Source organism: Gobio gobio, assembly GCF_949357685.1.
Source record: "Gobio gobio genome assembly, chromosome: 7".
Taxonomy (NCBI): domain Eukaryota; kingdom Metazoa; phylum Chordata; class Actinopteri; order Cypriniformes; family Gobionidae; genus Gobio; species Gobio gobio.
Window position 1 is genome coordinate 57054952 of NC_137103.1, and position 20459 is coordinate 57075410.

General features: G+C 41.6%; 2 protein-coding genes across 2 annotated transcripts in view; one reads left to right on the top strand and one right to left on the bottom strand.

Annotated features, from left to right (window-relative positions):
- tbl1x (transducin beta like 1 X-linked) overlaps window positions 1-5243 on the top strand; it is a 39878-nt gene extending 34635 nt beyond the window's left edge. Inside the window, 1 exon segment of the mRNA XM_079822535.1 lies at window positions 3721-5243. Within this exon segment, the coding sequence (XP_079678661.1) occupies window positions 3721-3747 (27 nt within the window). The 3' untranslated portion in view covers window positions 3748-5243.
- A 125-nt stretch (window positions 5244-5368) lies between these two features.
- The window catches only part of gpr143 (G protein-coupled receptor 143), a 34288-nt gene continuing 19197 nt past the window's right edge, over window positions 5369-20459 (bottom strand). The window contains exons 8-9 of the mRNA XM_079822536.1: window positions 8501-8750; window positions 5369-6006 (exon numbers count right to left, since the gene is read on the bottom strand). Coding sequence (XP_079678662.1) covers window positions 5912-6006; window positions 8501-8750 — 345 coding nt within the window. The 3' untranslated portion in view covers window positions 5369-5911. The remainder of the gene's footprint in view (window positions 6007-8500; window positions 8751-20459) is intronic.

The following is a 20459-nucleotide window of genomic DNA, read 5'->3' on the forward strand; positions in this document are numbered from 1 at the left end:
TTTATTGCAGATTTATTGCAGATTTATTTGAATGAAAAACTACTCTTTACAATAGCAAATGTTCTGAAATAAATGGCCTTTTTGAAATTCGCCTAGACTTTTCTTGATATAAAAGCTCACAGAAGCTACATTACTGAGAGAATCATCCTCATATTTGAATCATGACATGATTAGACATTCAGTTTTATATTTAAGTTATTTTCAGGCTCTTAACATTAAATTATAATATTTTTTTCCCTAAGTAAAAAAAAAAGAAAAAAAAAACGTGAGTCACTTACATGTATATTACTCTGTTCCCATATTACTTTGAGTTATTATGACTCTTGGGTAGCAACATTTCAAGTGTCTAGTTTAAAATAAGACCAGATTTATGAATGTAGACCATAGGGTTTAAGAGCTGCAGACATTTTCATTTGGGTATATCGTTTTCAAAGAATTCTCAAAAAATAGGGCGCCGGTTAAGAGGTTAAGGGTCTTGAGAGTGTAAAGTTGAGCCAATGGAGGCCTTTCAGAGCATCAGATTTACACTAAAATATCTTCATTTGTGTCTGAAGATGAACGGAGGTCTGACGGGTGTCCAACCACATGAGGCTCAGTCATTAATGACACAATTTACAGTTTTGGCTGAACTAACCCTTTAAGATCGTCACGTGTGTCCAAACGGCTGTCGATGTTTCATAAATTAAGATTAGATGTTACGATAAATACATTTTATTTCATGTGCGCTTTAATTATTATTAAACGTTTCCTTGGCAATTCACCAAAATAAGTTGAAATAACTGGAAATAAACAAATGAATAACTAATACTGAATTAAAACAATCTAAAAGTGAAATAAAAATAAGTTAAACATAAATAACCCCTGAAAAATAATAATATACCAAAAACTAGTCAAAATGACTAGAAATTAAACGAACATTGACAAATATAAAAGCCAATTTAAAATAGTAGAAAAATACTCAATTGTAAAAATAATACTAAAACACTAATATATATATATAAAATTATAAAATGTATAATTTTTCACTACTATTTTAAATTGGATTTTATTGTGCTTTTCACTTTTTTTTACCAAATTTTATTTTCACATCTATACTCAAAAAGTGAATAAATGGATTATAACTACTGCATAAATATAATTTATTACCATAAAATCCCTTTAAAAATAAAAATATTAAATAAAAAACCTAAAACTAAAATATAGTAAAATATTTAATTGAAATACAATGTTACATGTGAAGAGCAGATTCAGTTTTATTTATTTATACATTTTGTATTTTTATTTGTTTTCAAGGTCATACGTGTTTAATAAATAAAGATTAGATGTTATGATTTCATATCTAACAGAAAACAATCAACTATATTATTTAGTGTTTACTATTGAATATTTTACCCATTTTAAATGGGCTTTTATTTTTGTCAAATGTTTGTTTTAATTGATTTAATTTTGTGCTTTTGTAATTTTTCGGTTGATTTATTTTAGGTTATTTAGGTTTAGTTATTTTTTTATTTGTCAAAGTTTTTTTATTATGATTTTGGTAATGCGTACAAACACTCCCATCGCTACAGAACAAGTTTTACTGCAGGTTAAAACAAAAATAATAATAAATAATATACACATTAATGTACATTTCCATGTACATGCACATACAATATATACATAAAATAATAGTAGTAATGAGGTAGTAATCATGTAGTAATAATTCTGCTGTCTAATCAGCATCTTCATACGCCACACCTGTGAAGTGGATGGGTTATCTCGGCAAAGGAGAAGTGCTCACTAACACAGATTTGAGAAATAGGCCGTTTGTGTACATAGAAAAAGTCTTACTGTGCGTTCACACCAGACGCGACTTACGTTAATAAATCGTGCTACCCGCGTGTAGTTGGACGCTTGAACATTTTGAGTTTACTCGCGGCATTATATATCTCAAATTGAGTAAAGAGCGTTTTTTACAACTCTCCAGACTGTCCGACCTCCTCACTCACTTTCTTTCAAGCAAGATCCTTTTTATTCCTGTTTCTATAAAGTATGAAGATGTATCGTACAGCTCCAGGTATCCACATATGATTCTGTCCTCATTGTTGTCACTACTAGAGCAAGCTCCTGATTGGTTAACACGGCGCGAATATCCGCAAAAGTTCAGATTTTTCAACTTGCGTGAATCAACCTGTAAATCACTCGCGCAAAACGCTTCATTCACGTCTGGTGTGAACGCACCATAAGATCTTATAGTTCAGCTCATGAAAAATGGGGGCAAAAATCAACTTGCGCGATTCGCTCGAATCACGCGTCAAACGCTCAATTCGCGTCGCCTCATTCGTCGCAGAATGTCTATTCGCGTCTTTGCATTCGCGTCCCATTATTAAACGTTTCCTTGGCAATTAACCAAAATAAGTTGAAATAACTGGAAATAAACAAATGAATAACTAATACTGAATTAAAACAAACTAAAAGTGAAATAAAAATAAGTACCAAAAACTAGTCAAAATGACTAGAAATTAAACGAGCATTGACAAAAATAAAAGCCAATTTAAAATAGTAGAAAAATAATCAATTGAAAAACTAATACTAAAACACTAAATTGTGTATGTGTATATGTATATATATGTATATATATGTGTGTGTGTGTGTATATGTATATGTATGTGTGTGTGTGTGTATATGTATATGTATATGTATGTGTGTGTGTTATAATGATAAAATTTATATTTTTTCACTTCTATTTTAAATTGGATTTTATTGTGCTTTTTGACTTTTTTTTAAACCAAATTTTATTTTCACGTTTATACTCAAATAGTGAATAAATGGATTATAAATACTGCATAAATATGATTTATTACCATAAAATCCCTTTAAAAATACAAAATATTAAATAAAAAACATAAAACTAAAATATAGTACAATATTTCATTGAAATACAAAATTTCATGTTGCTTTTATAATTTGGAAAATAAACTGGAAATAAACAAATGAATAACTAATACTGAATTAAAACCAAATAAAAGTGAAATTAAAATAAGTACCAAAAACTAGTCAAAATGTCTAGAAATTAAACGAACATTGACAAAAATAAAAGCCAATTTAATTGAAAAAATAATTATATATATATATATATATATATATATATATATATATATATATATATTATATATATATATATATGTGTGTGTGTGTGTGTGTGTGTGTGTGTGTGTGTGTGTGTGTGTGTGTGTGTGTGTGTGTGTGTGTGTGTGTGTGTGTGTGTGTGTGTGTGTGTGTGTGTTAAAATAATAATAAAATTGATATTTTTTCACTACTATTTTAAATTGGATTTTATTGTGATTTTGACTTTTTTTTTACCAAATTTTATTTTCACGTCGATACTCAAAAAGTGAATAAAGGGATTATAACTACTGCATAAATGTAATTTATTACCATAAAATCCCTTTAAAAATACAAAATATTAAATAAAAAAAACATAATAAAACTAAAATATAGTACAATATTTAATTGAAATACAAAATTTCATGTTGCATTTATAATTTTGTTCAGTGTATTTCCAGTTAGCAATTTTTGCGCTTCAACTCCGTTATTTCAGTTACATTTTACATTTTAATTGTAAAAAGTAGTGTAACTTTTCTTCTAATACATATATTTAATTTCAGCTTTATTTGAATAAACGGAAATGTTTTGACTAGTTTAGTTTAGCGATATTAATCGTGTGTCTTGTTTTCCCAGGTGTGTGTTCTTGATTTACGGAAATAGCGGACGCAGGATTGTTAGCCTTTAGCGCGTCTGAACTCCGCGCAGCCGGACGATTGAGATCCGCGGCGGCTTCGGGAACAGAATCTGAATGTTGAAAACCAAAATGCGAGGGAAGGTCCACTAGAGCTGGTGCTGTAGATGGACAGAAGAGCTGGAGACGCTTCATCAGGATCGCTGAGCGCCCCCTGGTGTTCGTCTGAGCTCCAGAACCGCTAACACTTCTGACCGTTTCCTGTAACACCGAGGCGGATGAAGACGCCCACTGCCGAGTACTTGGGGAAATATTTTATGAACATGTTTGATGGTCAGATATGAAATATACCGGTGTGTAATCTCCCCGCTGGATGTACATTTAATGAATGTAAAGATGTAAATGAGACCACAGATTTTATAAACTGTGTTTATATGTTTATAAAGTAATCAATCTTTCATACTTTTAGGAATTGTTTTTCTTTCTTTTCTGATTTTGTGGACGTCATGCCTGCTGGATCGGCAGCAAACACGTTATTATGAGATTGTGATGCGTGCCTCAAAATCTGTGGGTGAAGTGCATTCTGGGACGTGTTTTAGTGCAGGTGTTCATGCTTGTATGCATCAACGCTGTGTCCGAATCGGGTGCGATGTGATAATAAAAGCGCTCTCTTCCATGCAAATCTAATTTTTTTGTCTTATTTTGTTGTTGGGATCTTTTCCGTGGCGCTGCGCTGGGAAGCTCCGCCCACCGTTGAATGTTATTGGTCCAAAATCCTCATTTACATCAAAGGTGTAATGATTTTTTTTGTGATATACTAATATACAAAAGATAGAAATAAAGTTTAATAAAAACATACTTCCTCGCTGAAGGTTAAACTCTTGTGTGACCTGCCAATCACAAAAATTTGGACCTATGAGGTTTCACCATGGGCGGAGCTACACGCAGAAATAGAAACCAACCGTCAAAATTCAAACTCATGAGAAGGTGAGAGCTTTTTCTTATCCGCGGTAAAACCCTGTTTATCACTTTATACCGCATCTCATCTGATTTGGACACGTGATTCAGCAGAAACGTGTATTTCTTGCACTGAGGCGGATTTTGATGTCCATTTACTGAGCGATGGACCGGGTCACGCGCAGCGACTGATGGTCGGTTAGTCCTGCTGTAAAATTCAAACTGATTTGGCGCCTTTCCTCAAAGCGGTCGTTATTTAACGGACCCGCGGCGGCTTTACGTTCGTACTATGTGCGTGAGACAAAATGGACGCTTCGTTCTTTTATCTCAATGAAAACCAAGTTAAACTAATGATTTGAAACACCTCAGAAACATCGCGTTTCTACGTGACGCGGGTTTCCCCGGTCCACCGGAGGCTATTATTGTCTGTGTCAGACTGTAATCTTGGCACGCGGTTCAATCGTGCATGTTTTGACGTGTATCTGCCAAGTATAAAGTTTAAATCTGTACCGTGGACAAATGTCTCACATTAGAGGCTCAAATAAATCACTCTATTTTGATATTACCAAACAGTTGTGTTTGATTCATTCATTTTGCACGCCATTTTGTTTGGAATAGGTTTTGTCAAAATCTGAAGCAGCACAACGATAGTAGTCATAAATATCATATCAGAATGATTAGTGAAGGAGTAATAATGATAAGGTCAGCTTTAATCACAGGAATAAATGACACTTTACTATATATTCACAGAGAACAGATGATCCACACTGGAATAATGTTTTACTGGATTTATGAGCAGAAGAGACAAAAACATGAATGAATCTTAATTATTCCAAGCGTTTGACCACTAATGTGTGTGTGTGTTATCATGTTTTTGCCAAAGTGCTAAAACAATACTTCTTAAATTACATATTACATTTGTTGATGAACTTGTTTTACAATTCAGGAAGTCAAATATACCACCAAAAACATGACACACTTCATCTTTAATCACTGCATAAATTAAGTATAATTTAATGAAGTATAAAATGAGTAGCTATTTCTACGTACTGTGCCATTAATGCTGTATTTTCACTGTGAAATCTTTAAAAACAGTGTTTTAAAAAAAATGTACAAATAAGTCTGTTTGCAAACGTTGAGACTCATGTTGAATTATGTGTCGTGTTACAGCACAAAGACAGAAGTGATAGTAGAAATGCTAGTTTCTGAATCAGAAGTTGAAGAGGATAAAGACGTTCAGGAGATGTCCAGAGACGCTCCGCTGGGCTTTACGTCCTCAGACTCGCGCTGTTCGCTGGATATGTGGATTTCTACTGTACTAGACTCTGAATCTATGAGATAAGATGGAGAAGACTGGTTAATTTCATCCCTGATTTTTGGTAATTATACACTAGTGTCCAAAAGTGACGTCCGGCCTAGTAAAATAGACATCTTCACCCTTTATTCAAACATTGTGTAGTTGTGCTTGGAGTCGATTGTTTTATTAGTTATTATTTTACAACACTTCCGCTTGTGATTCTTATTAATTTCTGACAGGAAAACTTTCTGTTTTGAAATGTTAAAAATCACAGCTTCATCAGAATGATATGAAACTTGGTGACATTTCTAGCATTAGGTATGTAAACACACCAAAAAAATTGGGGTCATGATTCGAGCATGCTAATTGGTCATAAAAAAAATACTCCCACTTGTACTCTTCGGTCAAAAATGGACAAGTCGAGCCACGAACGCTGTGCTCAGTGATGAACTGTGACTCTCAAATGGTCCGTTGTTTCCGGAAGAAAGCACTGAACGCAACAGAGAAAATAAATAAATAAAAATAATATTTAAAAAAACAACGCAACAGAGACTAGTGCTTCCAAAGGATACACACTAAAGAGATGGCGGATTATTCAACCGTGGCTCGACTTGCCAGACTGTTTTCCAAGATGGCTCCTGTCTGTATACGCGTACTGTCTTTATAAAGTATCTTATTAAAGGGTAACTAAGCCCTAAACCAACTTTTTTTAGTTAATGATCTGTAATACTGTGGCTTTATTAATGCTGTTCATTGATTCGAGTAAATGTTTTGACATTTGAGTATAAAGTGTTTTAATTCTATAAAATATGGTGTAAAGCCGTCTTAAGTGCTGCCCTCTTAAGGTTGCAGTTGAGTTTTCCTATTGGACGTTAGGATGGTACTTCCAACGGCTCACTATCCGCGCCCATAGCACGAGCTCACCACGCCCTCAGAAATGTTTCCCCCAATCACACGATGAGAACGGCTTCACTCCATATGAACTGTCATGTGACAGGAAGTAGAAACATTATGAATGAAACTGACTTGACACTTGCTTTAACATTGTAATGAAGAAAATACGGTTAAATAATGCAGTTGTCAGTACACGTCAGGCTTTTCTTGCGATATTATTGCCGCCCGTCATGTGTACAGATAAGTTTCATACATGATAATTTTCAGATAATTATGTACAGATAATTTTCATACACATCTGCTTTCAAACCCTGACACTCAAGTGGTTGCCGCGGTGACGAACAACAATACCGTAACGTGCTGGCGTATATAGTCTAACTTTTTTGAGGAAATCCGTTTATAATAGGCTTTTAGGTCTGAACTTATTGGTCCTGCGCTGCTTATTGATTCAGTTCATTTGAATGAAAATACATCGTATGTAAATCAGATATCTGATCTATTTTTAGTGGCATTCAGTATAAGGATTTGACTGTTCATAGATAAGGTCAGTTCTCTTGCACTGCTGCTTCGCTATCATCGTCGGCATTGGGAGTTTAAAGCTCCACTGTGTGATATTTTCCCCCATCTAGTGGTGAACTTGTATATGACCATCCAGTGAATATTAGTTTCTGTTCCTCTCAATTCCGATTTAGTTTTAACTCCTACGGTGGCCGATTTAGTCCAAGATTAACATGGCTTCCAGTTCGACCTCGTCCACATTCGTCACGGTGCCATCGAGTGTTAAAACGCCAAAGGCGAAGCTTGAATTTACGGGAATGTCCCTCTTTGGCTAATGTACTTTCAAGATGGAGGGGCAACATGGCGACCCGCATTCGAACCCTCACCCGTATGTGTTTACAATGGCATATTATAAACTTACCAGAATACTTTATTACTTGAAAGCAGTAAATATACATTAATGAGCACATATATTTTTGAAAGAACTAAGTGTTTTTAGCTAAGAATAGACTAAAAAAGTTACACAGTGTCGCTTTAACGCAGTTTGAGCAGCGGCTCGCATTGATTCGGCTCCGGGTCTGTGTCTACAGACAGTTCACCCTCGTCCACTTCAGGTGAAGGTAGGAGAATGACCGCTCTGTTGCAAAGCTACTGGCGTCACTCCAGTCACTCTCCATCAGGGGTTTAGTTACCCTTTAAACTGTTTGTACACTTACAAAGTTCTCAATGCTTGGGTTTGCATGTAGGGACCCTCATTATGCTCCCGTGTTAGTGTGAGGCTATCTTGAGCCTTGTTAGTGGTATTAACTAGCGGTTTAATTTGACTTATTCTATACCCCATATACTAGCGTTATAAGCTAATCTGTTCTTAGAGATAAAACTGTTTACATTCGTAATCCCAGAGAACGATCTCCTCGATAACCATGTGTTAATCACCCTAGGCTCATTTTTCACCGGAGTTGTCCTTTAATGTGAAGGTCATTTCATTAGGATACACATATACAAACACAGCTCAGCTCGCATTTGAACATTTTATTTCATATTTTACAGATGTAAATTTCAAACATTGAAGCATGATCAGCGTCAGCGGGCCGTATAGACGTGTGTGTGTGTCTGGCCCGGCTCCAGAGCGTTACCTTCAGAGAGGATGCTGATGCCGTCTGACGGCTGCTGTCCGTTTGGGCTCAGGTTCTTCTTGATCTCCTGCACATGGCTCTGGTAGAGCAGGGTCGAGCCCACCACTGGTGTGTATCCGCCCGCAGCCGATGTGGAGGCCGAGTCCCAGGCCAGCTCTCGCCGCCTCTGCCGGCTGAAGTCCACATCCAGCCCGGTCCAGCCGTGAAACGCCAGTGTGTTGAGGAAGCCCTGCATGGGGTTCAGGACGCCCTGCGAACACAGAGCCATTGATGTGCTCATGCTTGACTGAATGCATCAGACTTAAAGGGTTAGTTCACCCAAAACTGTAAATTGTGTGATTAATGACTGAGCCTCATGTGGTTGGACACCCGTCAGACCTCCGTTCATCTTCAGACACAAATGAAGATATTTTAGTGTAAATCTGATGCTCCGAAAGGCCTCCATTGGCTCAACTTTACACTCTCAAGACCCTTAAAAGACACTAAAGACTAAAGTTACAAAGTCCATCTCACTACAGTGACTCTACAATAACTTTATGAAGACGTTTCTGTGCGCAAAAAAACCCTAAATAACGACTTATATAGTGATGACGATTTCAAAACACGGCCTCATGAAGCTTCGAAGCGTTATGAATCAGTGAGTCCATTCAGCGATTCAGAGCGTTATGAATCAGTGAGTCGATTCATGATTCGGATCGCGTGTCAAACCGCCAAACTGCTGGAATTTGGCGATCCAAACCGCTGAATCGACTCACTGATTCATAACGCTCTGAACCGCTGAATCGACTCACTGATTCATAACGCTCTGAACAGCTGAATCGACTCACTGATTCATAACGCTCCAAACCGCTGAATCGACTCACTGATTCATAACGCTTCGAAGCTTCATGATGCCGTGTTTTGAAATCGTCATCACTATATAAGTCGTTATTTAGGGTTTTTTTGCGCACAGAAACTATTCTCGTCTTCATAAAGTTATTGTAGAGCCGCTGTAGTGAGATGGACTTTGTAACTTTAGTCTTTAGTGTCTTTTAAGGGTCTTGAGAGTGTAAAGTTGAGCCAATGGAGGCCTTTCAGAGCATCAGATTTACACTAAAATATCTTCATTTGTGTCTGAAGATGAACGGAGGTCTGACGGGTGTCCAACCACATGAGGCTCAGTCATTAATCACACAATTTACATTTTTGGGTGAACTAACCCTTTAAGGAATGACTTGGGGCGTTTTCACACCTACCTAGTTTGGTCCGGATTTTCAGACTTTTCAGTTTTCAAACAGACGAAATTTGGTCAGACGAAAAGAGGTCGTCTCGGTCCCGATCAAACTGAACAAAGGTTCGGTTCGTTTCCAGTGTGAAAGTATTTTCTGTACAGTTCAGACTTTCAGAGCATTTACAGGAAGTTCCTGTTTATGTTTAAAGCTACACTGTGTAACTTTTTTAGTTTATTCTTAGCTAAAAACACTTAGTTCTTTCAAAAATATATGTGCTCATTAATGTATATTTACTTCTTTCAAGTAATAAAGTATTCTCGTAAGTTTATAATATGCCATTGTAAATACATACGGGTGAGGGTTCGAATGCGGGTCGCCATGTTGCTCCTCCATCTTGAAAGTACATTAGCCAAAGAGGGACATTCCCGTAAATTCAAGCTTCGCCTTTGGCGTTTTAACACTCGATGGCACCGTGACGAATGTGGACGAGGAAGCCATGTTAATCTTGGACTAAATCGGCCACCGTAGGAGTTAAAACTAAATCGGAATTGAGAGGAAGAGAAACTAATATTCACTGGATGGTCATATACCAGTTCACCACTAGATGGGGGAAAATATCACACAGTGTAGCTTTAAATATTATAATGTTATTTTTAAATCCAATCTAGGCTACATTGATTATGAAAAGTGAAAAGATGCGCAATCTGTCAGAAGACAGAAGGTCTGAAATGATTTTGGAAGAAATGTTGTATGATTTTGCTTAGAAAGCCTTTCTTTAATGTGAATTTTGATTCGTATAAATTGTATCTTAATTTGAATCAACGTTTAATCAGATAATCGCCTGGATTTAATAAATAAGAAGCAAATAGTCTATAGCAGACAATAATGGCGGGAGCGATCACATGTTTTACACATGAACTGGAGCGTCTCAAATAAACTGAAACTCAGCAGATACTCGTCTCACAAACATGAGAAATATGTGAATATAAAGCTTGAAATGTCCACTTTTAAACGTAACGAGAAAATAGTCCAGTAATGCGACTGTTCAATAGTGGCAACGATATGCGTCCGTTCATTCACTCTTGTCAAAGACGCACGTCCGTTTACAAACGAATCAATGTCCAGATGCCGCCCACATGATGAAGACGAGTGGACGCAAGTGTGTCATGTTCAGTTCTTTAGTGCGTTCGCATAATTGCAATGTGAAACCAAACCAAAACTAACTGAATGTATAAAATGTATCAAAACATGAACTTCGGTTCGGACCTTGGTGTGGACTTTCGGGTGTGAAAACGCCCTTTGAAGATTATGTGAGTATCAAATATGATCATCAGGCTTTTGAGGAAGGTTTATTTGTACATGTGTCAAAACATCATTGTATGGCATTACATGTTTTAAAACTACAGAGCTTTGATCATAAAACTAAGTGGCGTTCTTCTTCCATGAGGGGGTTTGGCTTCATGATGGTGTTCTTCTTCCATGAGGGGGTTTGGATTCATGATGGCGTTCTTCTTCCATGAGGGGGTTTGGCTTCATGATGGCGTTCTTCTTCCATGAGGGGGTTTGGGCTTCATGATGGCGTTCTTCTTCCATGAGGGGGTTTGGCTTCATGATGGCGTTCTTCTTCCATGAGGGGGTTTGGCTTCATGATGGTGTTCTTCTTCCATGAGGGGGTTTGGCTTCATGATGGTGTTCTTCTTCCATGAGGGGGTTTGGATTCATGATGGTGTTCCTCTTCCATGAGGGGGTTTGGCTTCATGATGGTGTTCTTCTTCCATGAGGGGGTTGGGCTTCATGATGGTGTTCTTCTTCCATGAGGGGGTTTGGATTCATGATGGCGTTCTTCTTCCATGAGGGGGTTTGGCGTCATGATGGCGTTCTTCTTCCATGAGGGGGTTTGGATTCATGATGGTGTTCTTCTTCCATGAGGGGGTTTGGATTCATGATGGTGTTCTTCTTCCATGAGGGGGTTTGGATTCATGATGGCATTCTTCTTCCATGAGGGGGTTTGGCTTCATGATGGCGTTCTTCTTCCATGAGAGGGTTTGGCTTCATGATGGCGTTCTTCTTCCATGAGGGGGTTTGGCGTCATGATGGCGTTCTTCTTCCATGAGGGGGTTTGGCGTCATGATGGCGTTCTTCTTCCATGAGGGGGTTTGGATTCATGATGGCGTTCTTCTTCCATGAGGGGGTTTGGCGTCATGATGGCGTTCTTCTTCCATGAGGGGGTTTGGCTTCATGATGGTGTTCCTCTTCCATGAGGGGGTTTGGATTCATGATGGTGTTCTTCTTCCATGAGGGGGTTTGGCTTCATGATGGTGTTCTTCTTCCATGAGGGGGTTTGGATTCATGATGGTGTTCTTCTTCCATGAGGGGGTTTGGATTCATGATGGCGTTCTTCTTCCATGAGGGGGTTTGGCGTCATGATGGTGTTCTTCTTCCATGAGGGGGTTTGGCGTCATGATGGTGTTCTTCTTCCATGAGGGGGTTTGGATTCATGATGGCGTTCTTCTTCCATGAGGGGGTTTGGCGTCATGATGGCGTTCTTCTTCCATGAGGGGGTTTGGCTTCATGATGGTGTTCTTCTTCCATGAGGGGGTTTGGATTCATGATGGCGTTCTTCTTCCATGAGGGGGTTTGGCGTCATGATGGCGTTCTTCTTCCATGAGGGGGTTTGGCTTCATGATGGTGTTCTTCTTCCATGAGGGGGTTTGGCTTCATGATGGTGTTCTTCTTCCATGAGGGGGTTTGGATTCATGATGGCGTTCTTCTTCCATGAGGGGGTTTGGCGTCATGATGGTGTTCTTCTTCCATGAGGGGGTTTGGCTTCATGATGGTGTTCTTCTTCCATGAGGGGGTTTGGCTTCATGATGGTGTTCTTCTTCCATGAGGGGGTTTGGATTCATGATGGTGTTCCTCTTCCATGAGGGGGTTTGGCTTCATGATGGTGTTCTTCTTCCATGAGGGGGTTTGGATTCATGATGGTGTTCTTCTTCCATGAGGAGGTTTGGCTTCATGATGGTGTTCTTCTTCCATGAGAGGGTTTGGATTCATGATGGTGTTCCTCTTCCATGAGGGGGTTTGGATTCATGATGGCGTTCTTCTTCCATGAGGGGGTTTGGCTTCATGATGGCGTTCTTCTTCCATGAGGGGGTTTGGATTCATGATGGTGTTCCTCTTCCATGAGGGGGTTTGGATTCATGATGGCGTTCTTCTTCCATGAGGGGGTTTGGCTTCATGATGGCGTTCTTCTTCCATGAGGGGGTTTGGATTCATGATGGTGTTCCTCTTCCATGAGGGGGTTTGGATTCATGATGGCGTTCCTCTTCCATGAGGGGGTTTGGCTTCATGATGGTGTTCCTCTTCCATGAGTGGGTTTGGCTTCATGATGGCGTTCCTCTTCCATGAGGGGGTTTGGCTTCATGATGGTGTTCTTCTTCCATGAGGGGGTTTGGCTTCATGATGGTGTTCCTCTTCCATGAGGGGGTTTGGATTCATGATGGTGTTCTTCTTCCATGAGGGGGTTTGGATTCATGATGGTGTTCTTCTTCCATGAGGGGGTTTGGCTTCATGATGGTGTTCTTCTTCCATGAGGGGGTTTGGCTTCATGATGGTGTTCTTCTTCCATGAGGGGGTTTGGCTTCATGATGGTGTTCCTCTTCCATGAGGGGGTTTGGATTCATGATGGCGTTCCTCTTCCATGAGGGGGTTTGGATTCATGATGGTGTTCTTCTTCCATGAGGGGGTTTGGCTTCATGATGGTGTTCTTCTTCCATGAGGGGGTTTGGCTTCATGATGGTGTTCTTCTTCCATGAGGGGGTTTGGATTCATGATGGTGTTCCTCTTCCATGAGGGGGTTTGGCTTCATGATGGTGTTCTTCTTCCATGAGGGGGTTTGGATTCATGATGGTGTTCTTCTTCCATGAGGGGGTTTGGCTTCATGATGGTGTTCTTCTTCCATGAGAGGGTTTGGATTCATGATGGTGTTCCTCTTCCATGAGGGGGTTTGGATTCATGATGGCGTTCTTCTTCCATGAGGGGGTTTGGCTTCATGATGGCGTTCTTCTTCCATGAGGGGGTTTGGATTCATGATGGTGTTCCTCTTCCATGAGGGGGTTTGGATTCATGATGGCGTTCCTCTTCCATGAGGGGGTTTGGCTTCATGATGGTGTTCCTCTTCCATGAGTGGGTTTGGCTTCATGATGGCGTTCCTCTTCCATGAGGGGGTTTGGCTTCATGATGGTGTTCCTCTTCCATGAGGGGGTTTGGATTCATGATGGTGTTCTTCTTCCATGAGGGGGTTTGGCTTCATGATGGTGTTCCTCTTCCATGGGGGGGTTTGGCTTCATGATGGTGTTCCTCTTCCATGAGGGGGTTTGGCTTCATGATGGTTTTCTTCTTCCATGAGGGGGTTTGGCTTCATGATGGTGTTCTTCTTCCATGAGGGGGTTTGGATTCATGATGGCGTTCTTCTTCCATGAGGGGGTTTGGCGTCATGATGGCGTTCTTCTTCCATGAGGGGGTTTGGCTTCATGATGGCGTTCTTCTTCCATGAGGGGGTTTGGCTTCATGATGGCGTTCTTCTTCCATGAGGGGGTTTGGCTTCATGATGGCGTTCTTCTTCCATGAGGGGGTTTGGCTTCATGATGGCGTTCTTCTTCCATGAGGGGGTTTGGCTTCATGATGGTGTTCCTCTTCCATGAGGGGGTTTGGCTTCATGATGGTGTTCCTCTTCCATGAGGGGGTTTGGATTCATGATGGCGTTCTTCTTCCATGAGGGGGTTTGGCTTCATGATGGTGTTCCTCTTCCATGAGGGGGTTTGGCTTCATGATGGTGTTCCTCTTCCATGAGGGGGTTTGGATTCATGATGAACGAGTTCAACTCTTTATACGCTCGCTTTGATGGTAATCGCGGCAGCGCGACTCCGGCGAGTGACGCGTCAGAGAGAGTCCCTCAGAGCAGCAACGGTCACGTGATCTCTGTCTCGGAGGACGAGGTTCGGAGGGCACTCAAACGTGTGGATGTCAGGAAAGCTGCTGGGCCGGATGGTATTTCAGGTCGTGTTCTGCGGTCCTGTGCTGATCAGCTCGCAGGGCTCTTTACATCCATATTTAACGAGTCCCTTGCTACATCTGTTGTCCCCACCTCCTTCAAACGATCCTCCATCATCCCTGTACCTAAGATCAGTAAACCCTCTTGCCTAAATGACTATCGTCCAGTGGCTCTCACATCTTTAGTCATGAAGGTCTTTGAGAGACTCATTAAAAACAACATTTGCTCCTCCATTCCTGACAATTTGGACCCTCTTCAGTTTGCCTATCGTCCCAATAGATCGACTGAAGATGCCATTTCTCACGTCCTTCACTCCTGCCTCACTCACATCGACAGCAAAAGTGGGAACTATGTCAGGGTGCTATTTATTGACTATAGCTCAGCCTTTAACACCATAGTTCCCATTAAGCTAACACACAAACTCCTGGATCTAGGCCTGAATTCTTCTCTCTGCCTCTGGATTGAAGATTTCCTCACTGGCAGACCCCAGGCGGTGAGAGTAGGCCAGTTCACCTCCACCTCCATCACCCTGAGTGTTGGAGCTCCACAGGGCTGTGTGCTGAGTCCCCTGCTCTACTCTCTCTACACCCATGACTGTTTGTCCACACACAGCTCCACCTCTATCATCAAGTTTGCTGATGATACTGTTGTCCTGGGTCTCATCTCCAACAACAATGAGACGGCATACTTGGACGAAGTGGAGCAACTGACATCATGGTGCCAGGACAACTGTCTCTCTCTGAATGTTAACAAGACCAAAGAACTGATTGTGGACTTCAGGAAGAGACAGCATCGGTCATACTCCCCTCTCATGATCAGCGGGACACCGGTAGAGAGAGTGAGCAGCTTCAAATACCTGGGTGTGAACATCTCCGAGGATCTGACCTGGACTACACACATCCAGACACAGGTGAAAAAAGCCAGGCAAAGACTGTACCACCTGCGCCAGCTGAGGAAATTCAGGGTTTCACCAGCCATCCTGAAAACTTTCTATCGAGGGGCGATAGAAAGTGTCCTGACTCAGTGCATCACAGCGTGGTACGGGAACAGCACCAGTCACGATTCCAAAGCCCTGCAAAGAGTGGTGCGCTTATCCGAGCGCATCTCAGGCTCAGCTCTCCCGTCTCTGCAGGACATCTACACCAAACGCTGCAGAGGTAGAGCTACTAAAATCATCAGAGACATTAATCACCCTGCAAACTCTCACTTCACCCTGCTGCCATCTGGTAAGCGCTTCCGTAGCCTGATGGCAAAGACTGAAAGACTCAGGAGGAGTTTCTTCCCCCAGGCCATCAGACTCCTGAACTCAGTCACGTGACTTCACTTCACCCCCGCACACACATAAACATCCAGTTTATACATTAACATCCACATACTGCCATTGCACTGCACTTTACTTTCCTATTGTTACTGCGTAACAACCTGTAATAAACCTTGCACATTATACTTCTTTATATATACATATATATATATTTATGTTAACCACTTATTTCTAAGTCTACAGTTTATCTCACTTATCATATCCACTTATTTTTTTATATTTTTTATATTTTAATTTTTATATTTTTATTTTTATCTTATTTCCTATTTTTATCTTTTACTTGATTTATTTATAATTCTACTTATGTTAATACTTTTTATTCTAATTTTATTCTATTTCTATTTTAATTTCTTGTAACTGTTATTTGCACTGTCCATGGAGCGGACCTGTTTACATTTCACTGCCAGTTGTATATTGTGTATATAACTGTGTATGTGACAAATAAAACTCTTGAATCTTGAATCTTGAATGATGGCGTTCTTCTTCCATGAGGGGGTTTGGCGTCATGATGGTGTTCTTCTTCCATGAGGGGGTTTGGCGTCATGATGGTGTTCTTCTTCCATGAGGGGGTTTGGATTCATGATGGCGTTCTTCTTCCATGAGGGGGTTTGGCGTCATGATGGCGTTCTTCTTCCATGAGGGGGTTTGGCTTCATGATGGTGTTCTTCTTCCATGAGGGGGTTTGGCTTCATGATGGTGTTCTTCTTCCATGAGGGGGTTTGGATTCATGATGGTGTTCTTCTTCCATGAGGGGGTTTGGATTCATGATGGCGTTCTTCTTCCATGAGGGGGTTTGGCGTCATGATGGCGTTCTTCTTCCATGAGGGGGTTTGGCTTCATGATGGTGTTCTTCTTCCATGAGGGGGTTTGGCTTCATGATGGTGTTCTTCTTCCATGAGGGGGTTTGGATTCATGATGGCGTTCTTCTTCCATGAGGGGGTTTGGCGTCATGATGGCGTTCTTCTTCCATGAGGGGGTTTGGCTTCATGATGGTGTTCTTCTTCCATGAGGGGGTTTGGCTTCATGATGGTGTTCTTCTTCCATGAGGGGGTTTGGATTCATGATGGCGTTCTTCTTCCATGAGGGGGTTTGGCGTCATGATGGTGTTCTTCTTCCATGAGGGGGTTTGGATTCATGATGGCGTTCTTCTTCCATGAGGGGGTTTGGATTCATGATGGTGTTCTTCTTCCATGAGGGGGTTTGGCTTCATGATGGTGTTCTTCTTCCATGAGGGGGTTTGGCTTCATGATGGTGTTCTTCTTCCATGAGGGGGTTTGGCGTCATGATGGCGTTCTTCTTCCATGAGGGGGTTTGGATTCATGATGGTGTTCTTCTTCCATGAGGGGGTTTGGCTTCATGATGGTGTTCTTCTTCCATGAGGGGGTTTGGCTTCATGATGGTGTTCCTCTTCCATGAGGGGGTTTGGATTCATGATGGCGTTCCTCTTCCATGAGGGGGTTTGGATTCATGATGGTGTTCTTCTTCCATGAGGGGGTTTGGATTCATGATGGTGTTCTTCTTCCATGAGGGGGTTTGGATTCATGATGGCGTTCTTCTTCCATGAGGGGGTTTGGATTCATGATGGTGTTCTTCTTCCATGAGGGGGTTTGGATTCATGATGGCGTTCTTCTTCCATGAGGGGGTTTGGATTCATGATGGTGTTCTTCTTCCATGAGGGGGTTTGGCTTCATGATGGTGTTCTTCTTCCATGAGGGGGTTTGGATTCATGATGGTGTTCTTCTTCCATGAGGGGGTTTGGCTTCATGATGGTGTTCTTCTTCCATGAGGGGGTTTGGCTTCATGATGGTGTTCTTCTTCCATGAGGGGGTTTGGATTCATGATGGTGTTCTTCTTCCATGAGGGGGTTTGGATTCATGATGGCGTTCTTCTTCCATGAGGGGGTTTGGATTCATGATGGTGTTCTTCTTCCATGAGGGGGTTTGGATTCATGATGGCGTTCTTCTTCCATGAGGGGGTTTGGCTTCATGATGGCGTTCTTCTTCCATGAGGGGGTTTGGATTCATGATGGCGTTCCTCTTCCATGAGGGGGTTTGGATTCATGATGGCGTTCTTCTTCCATGAGGGGGTTTGGCTTCATGATGGTGTTCTTCTTCCATGAGGGGGTTTGGCTTCATGATGGTGTTCCTCTTCCATGAGGGGGTTTGGATTCATGATGGTGTTCTTCTTCCATGAGGGGGTTTGGCTTCATGATGGTGTTCTTCTTCCATGAGAGGGTTTGGCTTCATGATGGTGTTCTTCTTCCATGAGGGGGTTTGGCTTCATGATGGTGTTCTTCTTCCATGAGAGGGTTTGGCTTCATGATGGTGTTCTTCTTCCATGAGGGGATTTGGATTCATTATGGCGTTCTTCTTCCATGAGGGGGTTTGGATTCATTATGGCGTTCTTCTTCCATGAGGGGATTTGGATTCATGATGGCGTTCCTCTTCCATGAGGGGGTTTGGCTTCATGATGGTGTTCCTCTTCCATGAGGGGGTTTGGATTCATGATGGTGTTCTTCTTCCATGAGGGGGTTTGGATTCATGATGGCGTTCTTCTTCCATGAGGGGATTTGGATTCATTATGGCGTTCCTCTTCCATGAGGGGGTTTGGCTTCATGATGGTGTTCTTCTTCCATGAGGGGGTTTGGCTTCATGATGGCGTTCTTCTTCCATGAGGGGATTTGGATTCATTATGGCGTTCCTCTTCCATGAGGGGGTTTGGCTTCATGATGGTGTTCTTCTTCCATGAGGGGGTTTGGCTTCATGATGGTGTTCTTCTTCCATGAGAGGGTTTTGCTTCATGATGGCGTTCTTCTTCCATGAGGGGGTTTGGATTCATGATGGTGTTCTTCTTCCATGAAGGGGTTTGGCTTCATGATGGCGTTCCTCTTCCATGAGGGGGTTTGGCTTCATGATGGCGTTCTTCTTCCATGAAGGGGTTTGGCTTCATGATGGCGTTCCTCTTCCATGAGGGGGTTTGGATTCATGATGGTGTTCTTCTTCCATGAGGGGGTTTGGATTCATGATGGCGTTCTTCTTCCATGAGGGGATTTGGATTCATTATGGCGTTCCTCTTCCATGAGGGGGTTTGGCTTCATGATGGTGTTCTTCTTCCATGAGGGGATTTGGCTTCATGATGGCGTTCTTCTTCCATGAGGGGATTTGGATTCATTATGGCGTTCCTCTTCCATGAGGGGGTTTGGCTTCATGATGGTGTTCTTCTTCCATGAGGGGGTTTGGCTTCATGATGGTGTTCTTCTTCCATGAGAGGGTTTGGCTTCATGATGGCGTTCTTCTTCCATGAGGGGGTTTGGATTCATGATGGTGTTCTTCTTCCATGAGGGGGTTTGGATTCATGATGGTGTTCTTCTTCCATGAGGGGGTTTGGCTTCATGATGGTGTTCTTCTTCCATGAGGGGGTTTGGATTCATGATGGTGTTCTTCTTCCATGAGGGGGTTTGGATTCATGATGGCGTTCTTCTTCCATGAGGGGGTTTGGCTTCATGATGGTGTTCTTCTTCCATGAGGGGGTTTGGCTTCATGATGGTGTTCCTCTTCCATGAGGGGGTTTGGATTCATGATGGCGTTCTTCTTCCATGAGGGGGTTTGGATTCATGATGGCGTTCTTCTTCCATGAGGGGGTTTGGCTTCATGATGGTGTTCTTCTTCCATGAGGGGGTTTGGCTTCATGATGGTGTTCTTCTTCCATGAGGGGGTTTGGATTCATGATGGCGTTCTTCTTCCATGAGGGGGTTTGGATTCATGATGGTGTTCTTCTTCCATGAGGGGGTTTGGATTCATGATGGCGTTCTTCTTCCATGAGGGGGTTTGGATTCATGATGGCGTTCTTCTTCCATGAGGGGGTTTGGCTTCATGATGGTGTTCTTCTTCCATGAGGGGATTTGGATTCATTATGGCGTTCTTCTTCCATGAGGGGGTTTGGATTCATTATGGCGTTCTTCTTCCATGAGGGGATTTGGATTCATTATGGCGTTCCTCTTCCATGAGGGGGTTTGGCTTCATGATGGTGTTCTTCTTCCATGAGGGGGTTTGGATTCATGATGGTGTTCTTCTTCCATGAGGGGGTTTGGATTCATGATGGCGTTCTTCTTCCATGAGGGGATTTGGATTCATTATGGCGTTCCTCTTCCATGAGGGGGTTTGGCTTCATGATGGTGTTCTTCTTCCATGAGGGGATTTGGCTTCATGATGGCGTTCTTCTTCCATGAGGGGATTTGGATTCATTATGGCGTTCCTCTTCCATGAGGGGGTTTGGCTTCATGATGGTGTTCTTCTTCCATGAGAGGGTTTGGCTTCATGATGGCGTTCTTCTTCCATGAGGGGGTTTGGATTCATGATGGTGTTCTTCTTCCAT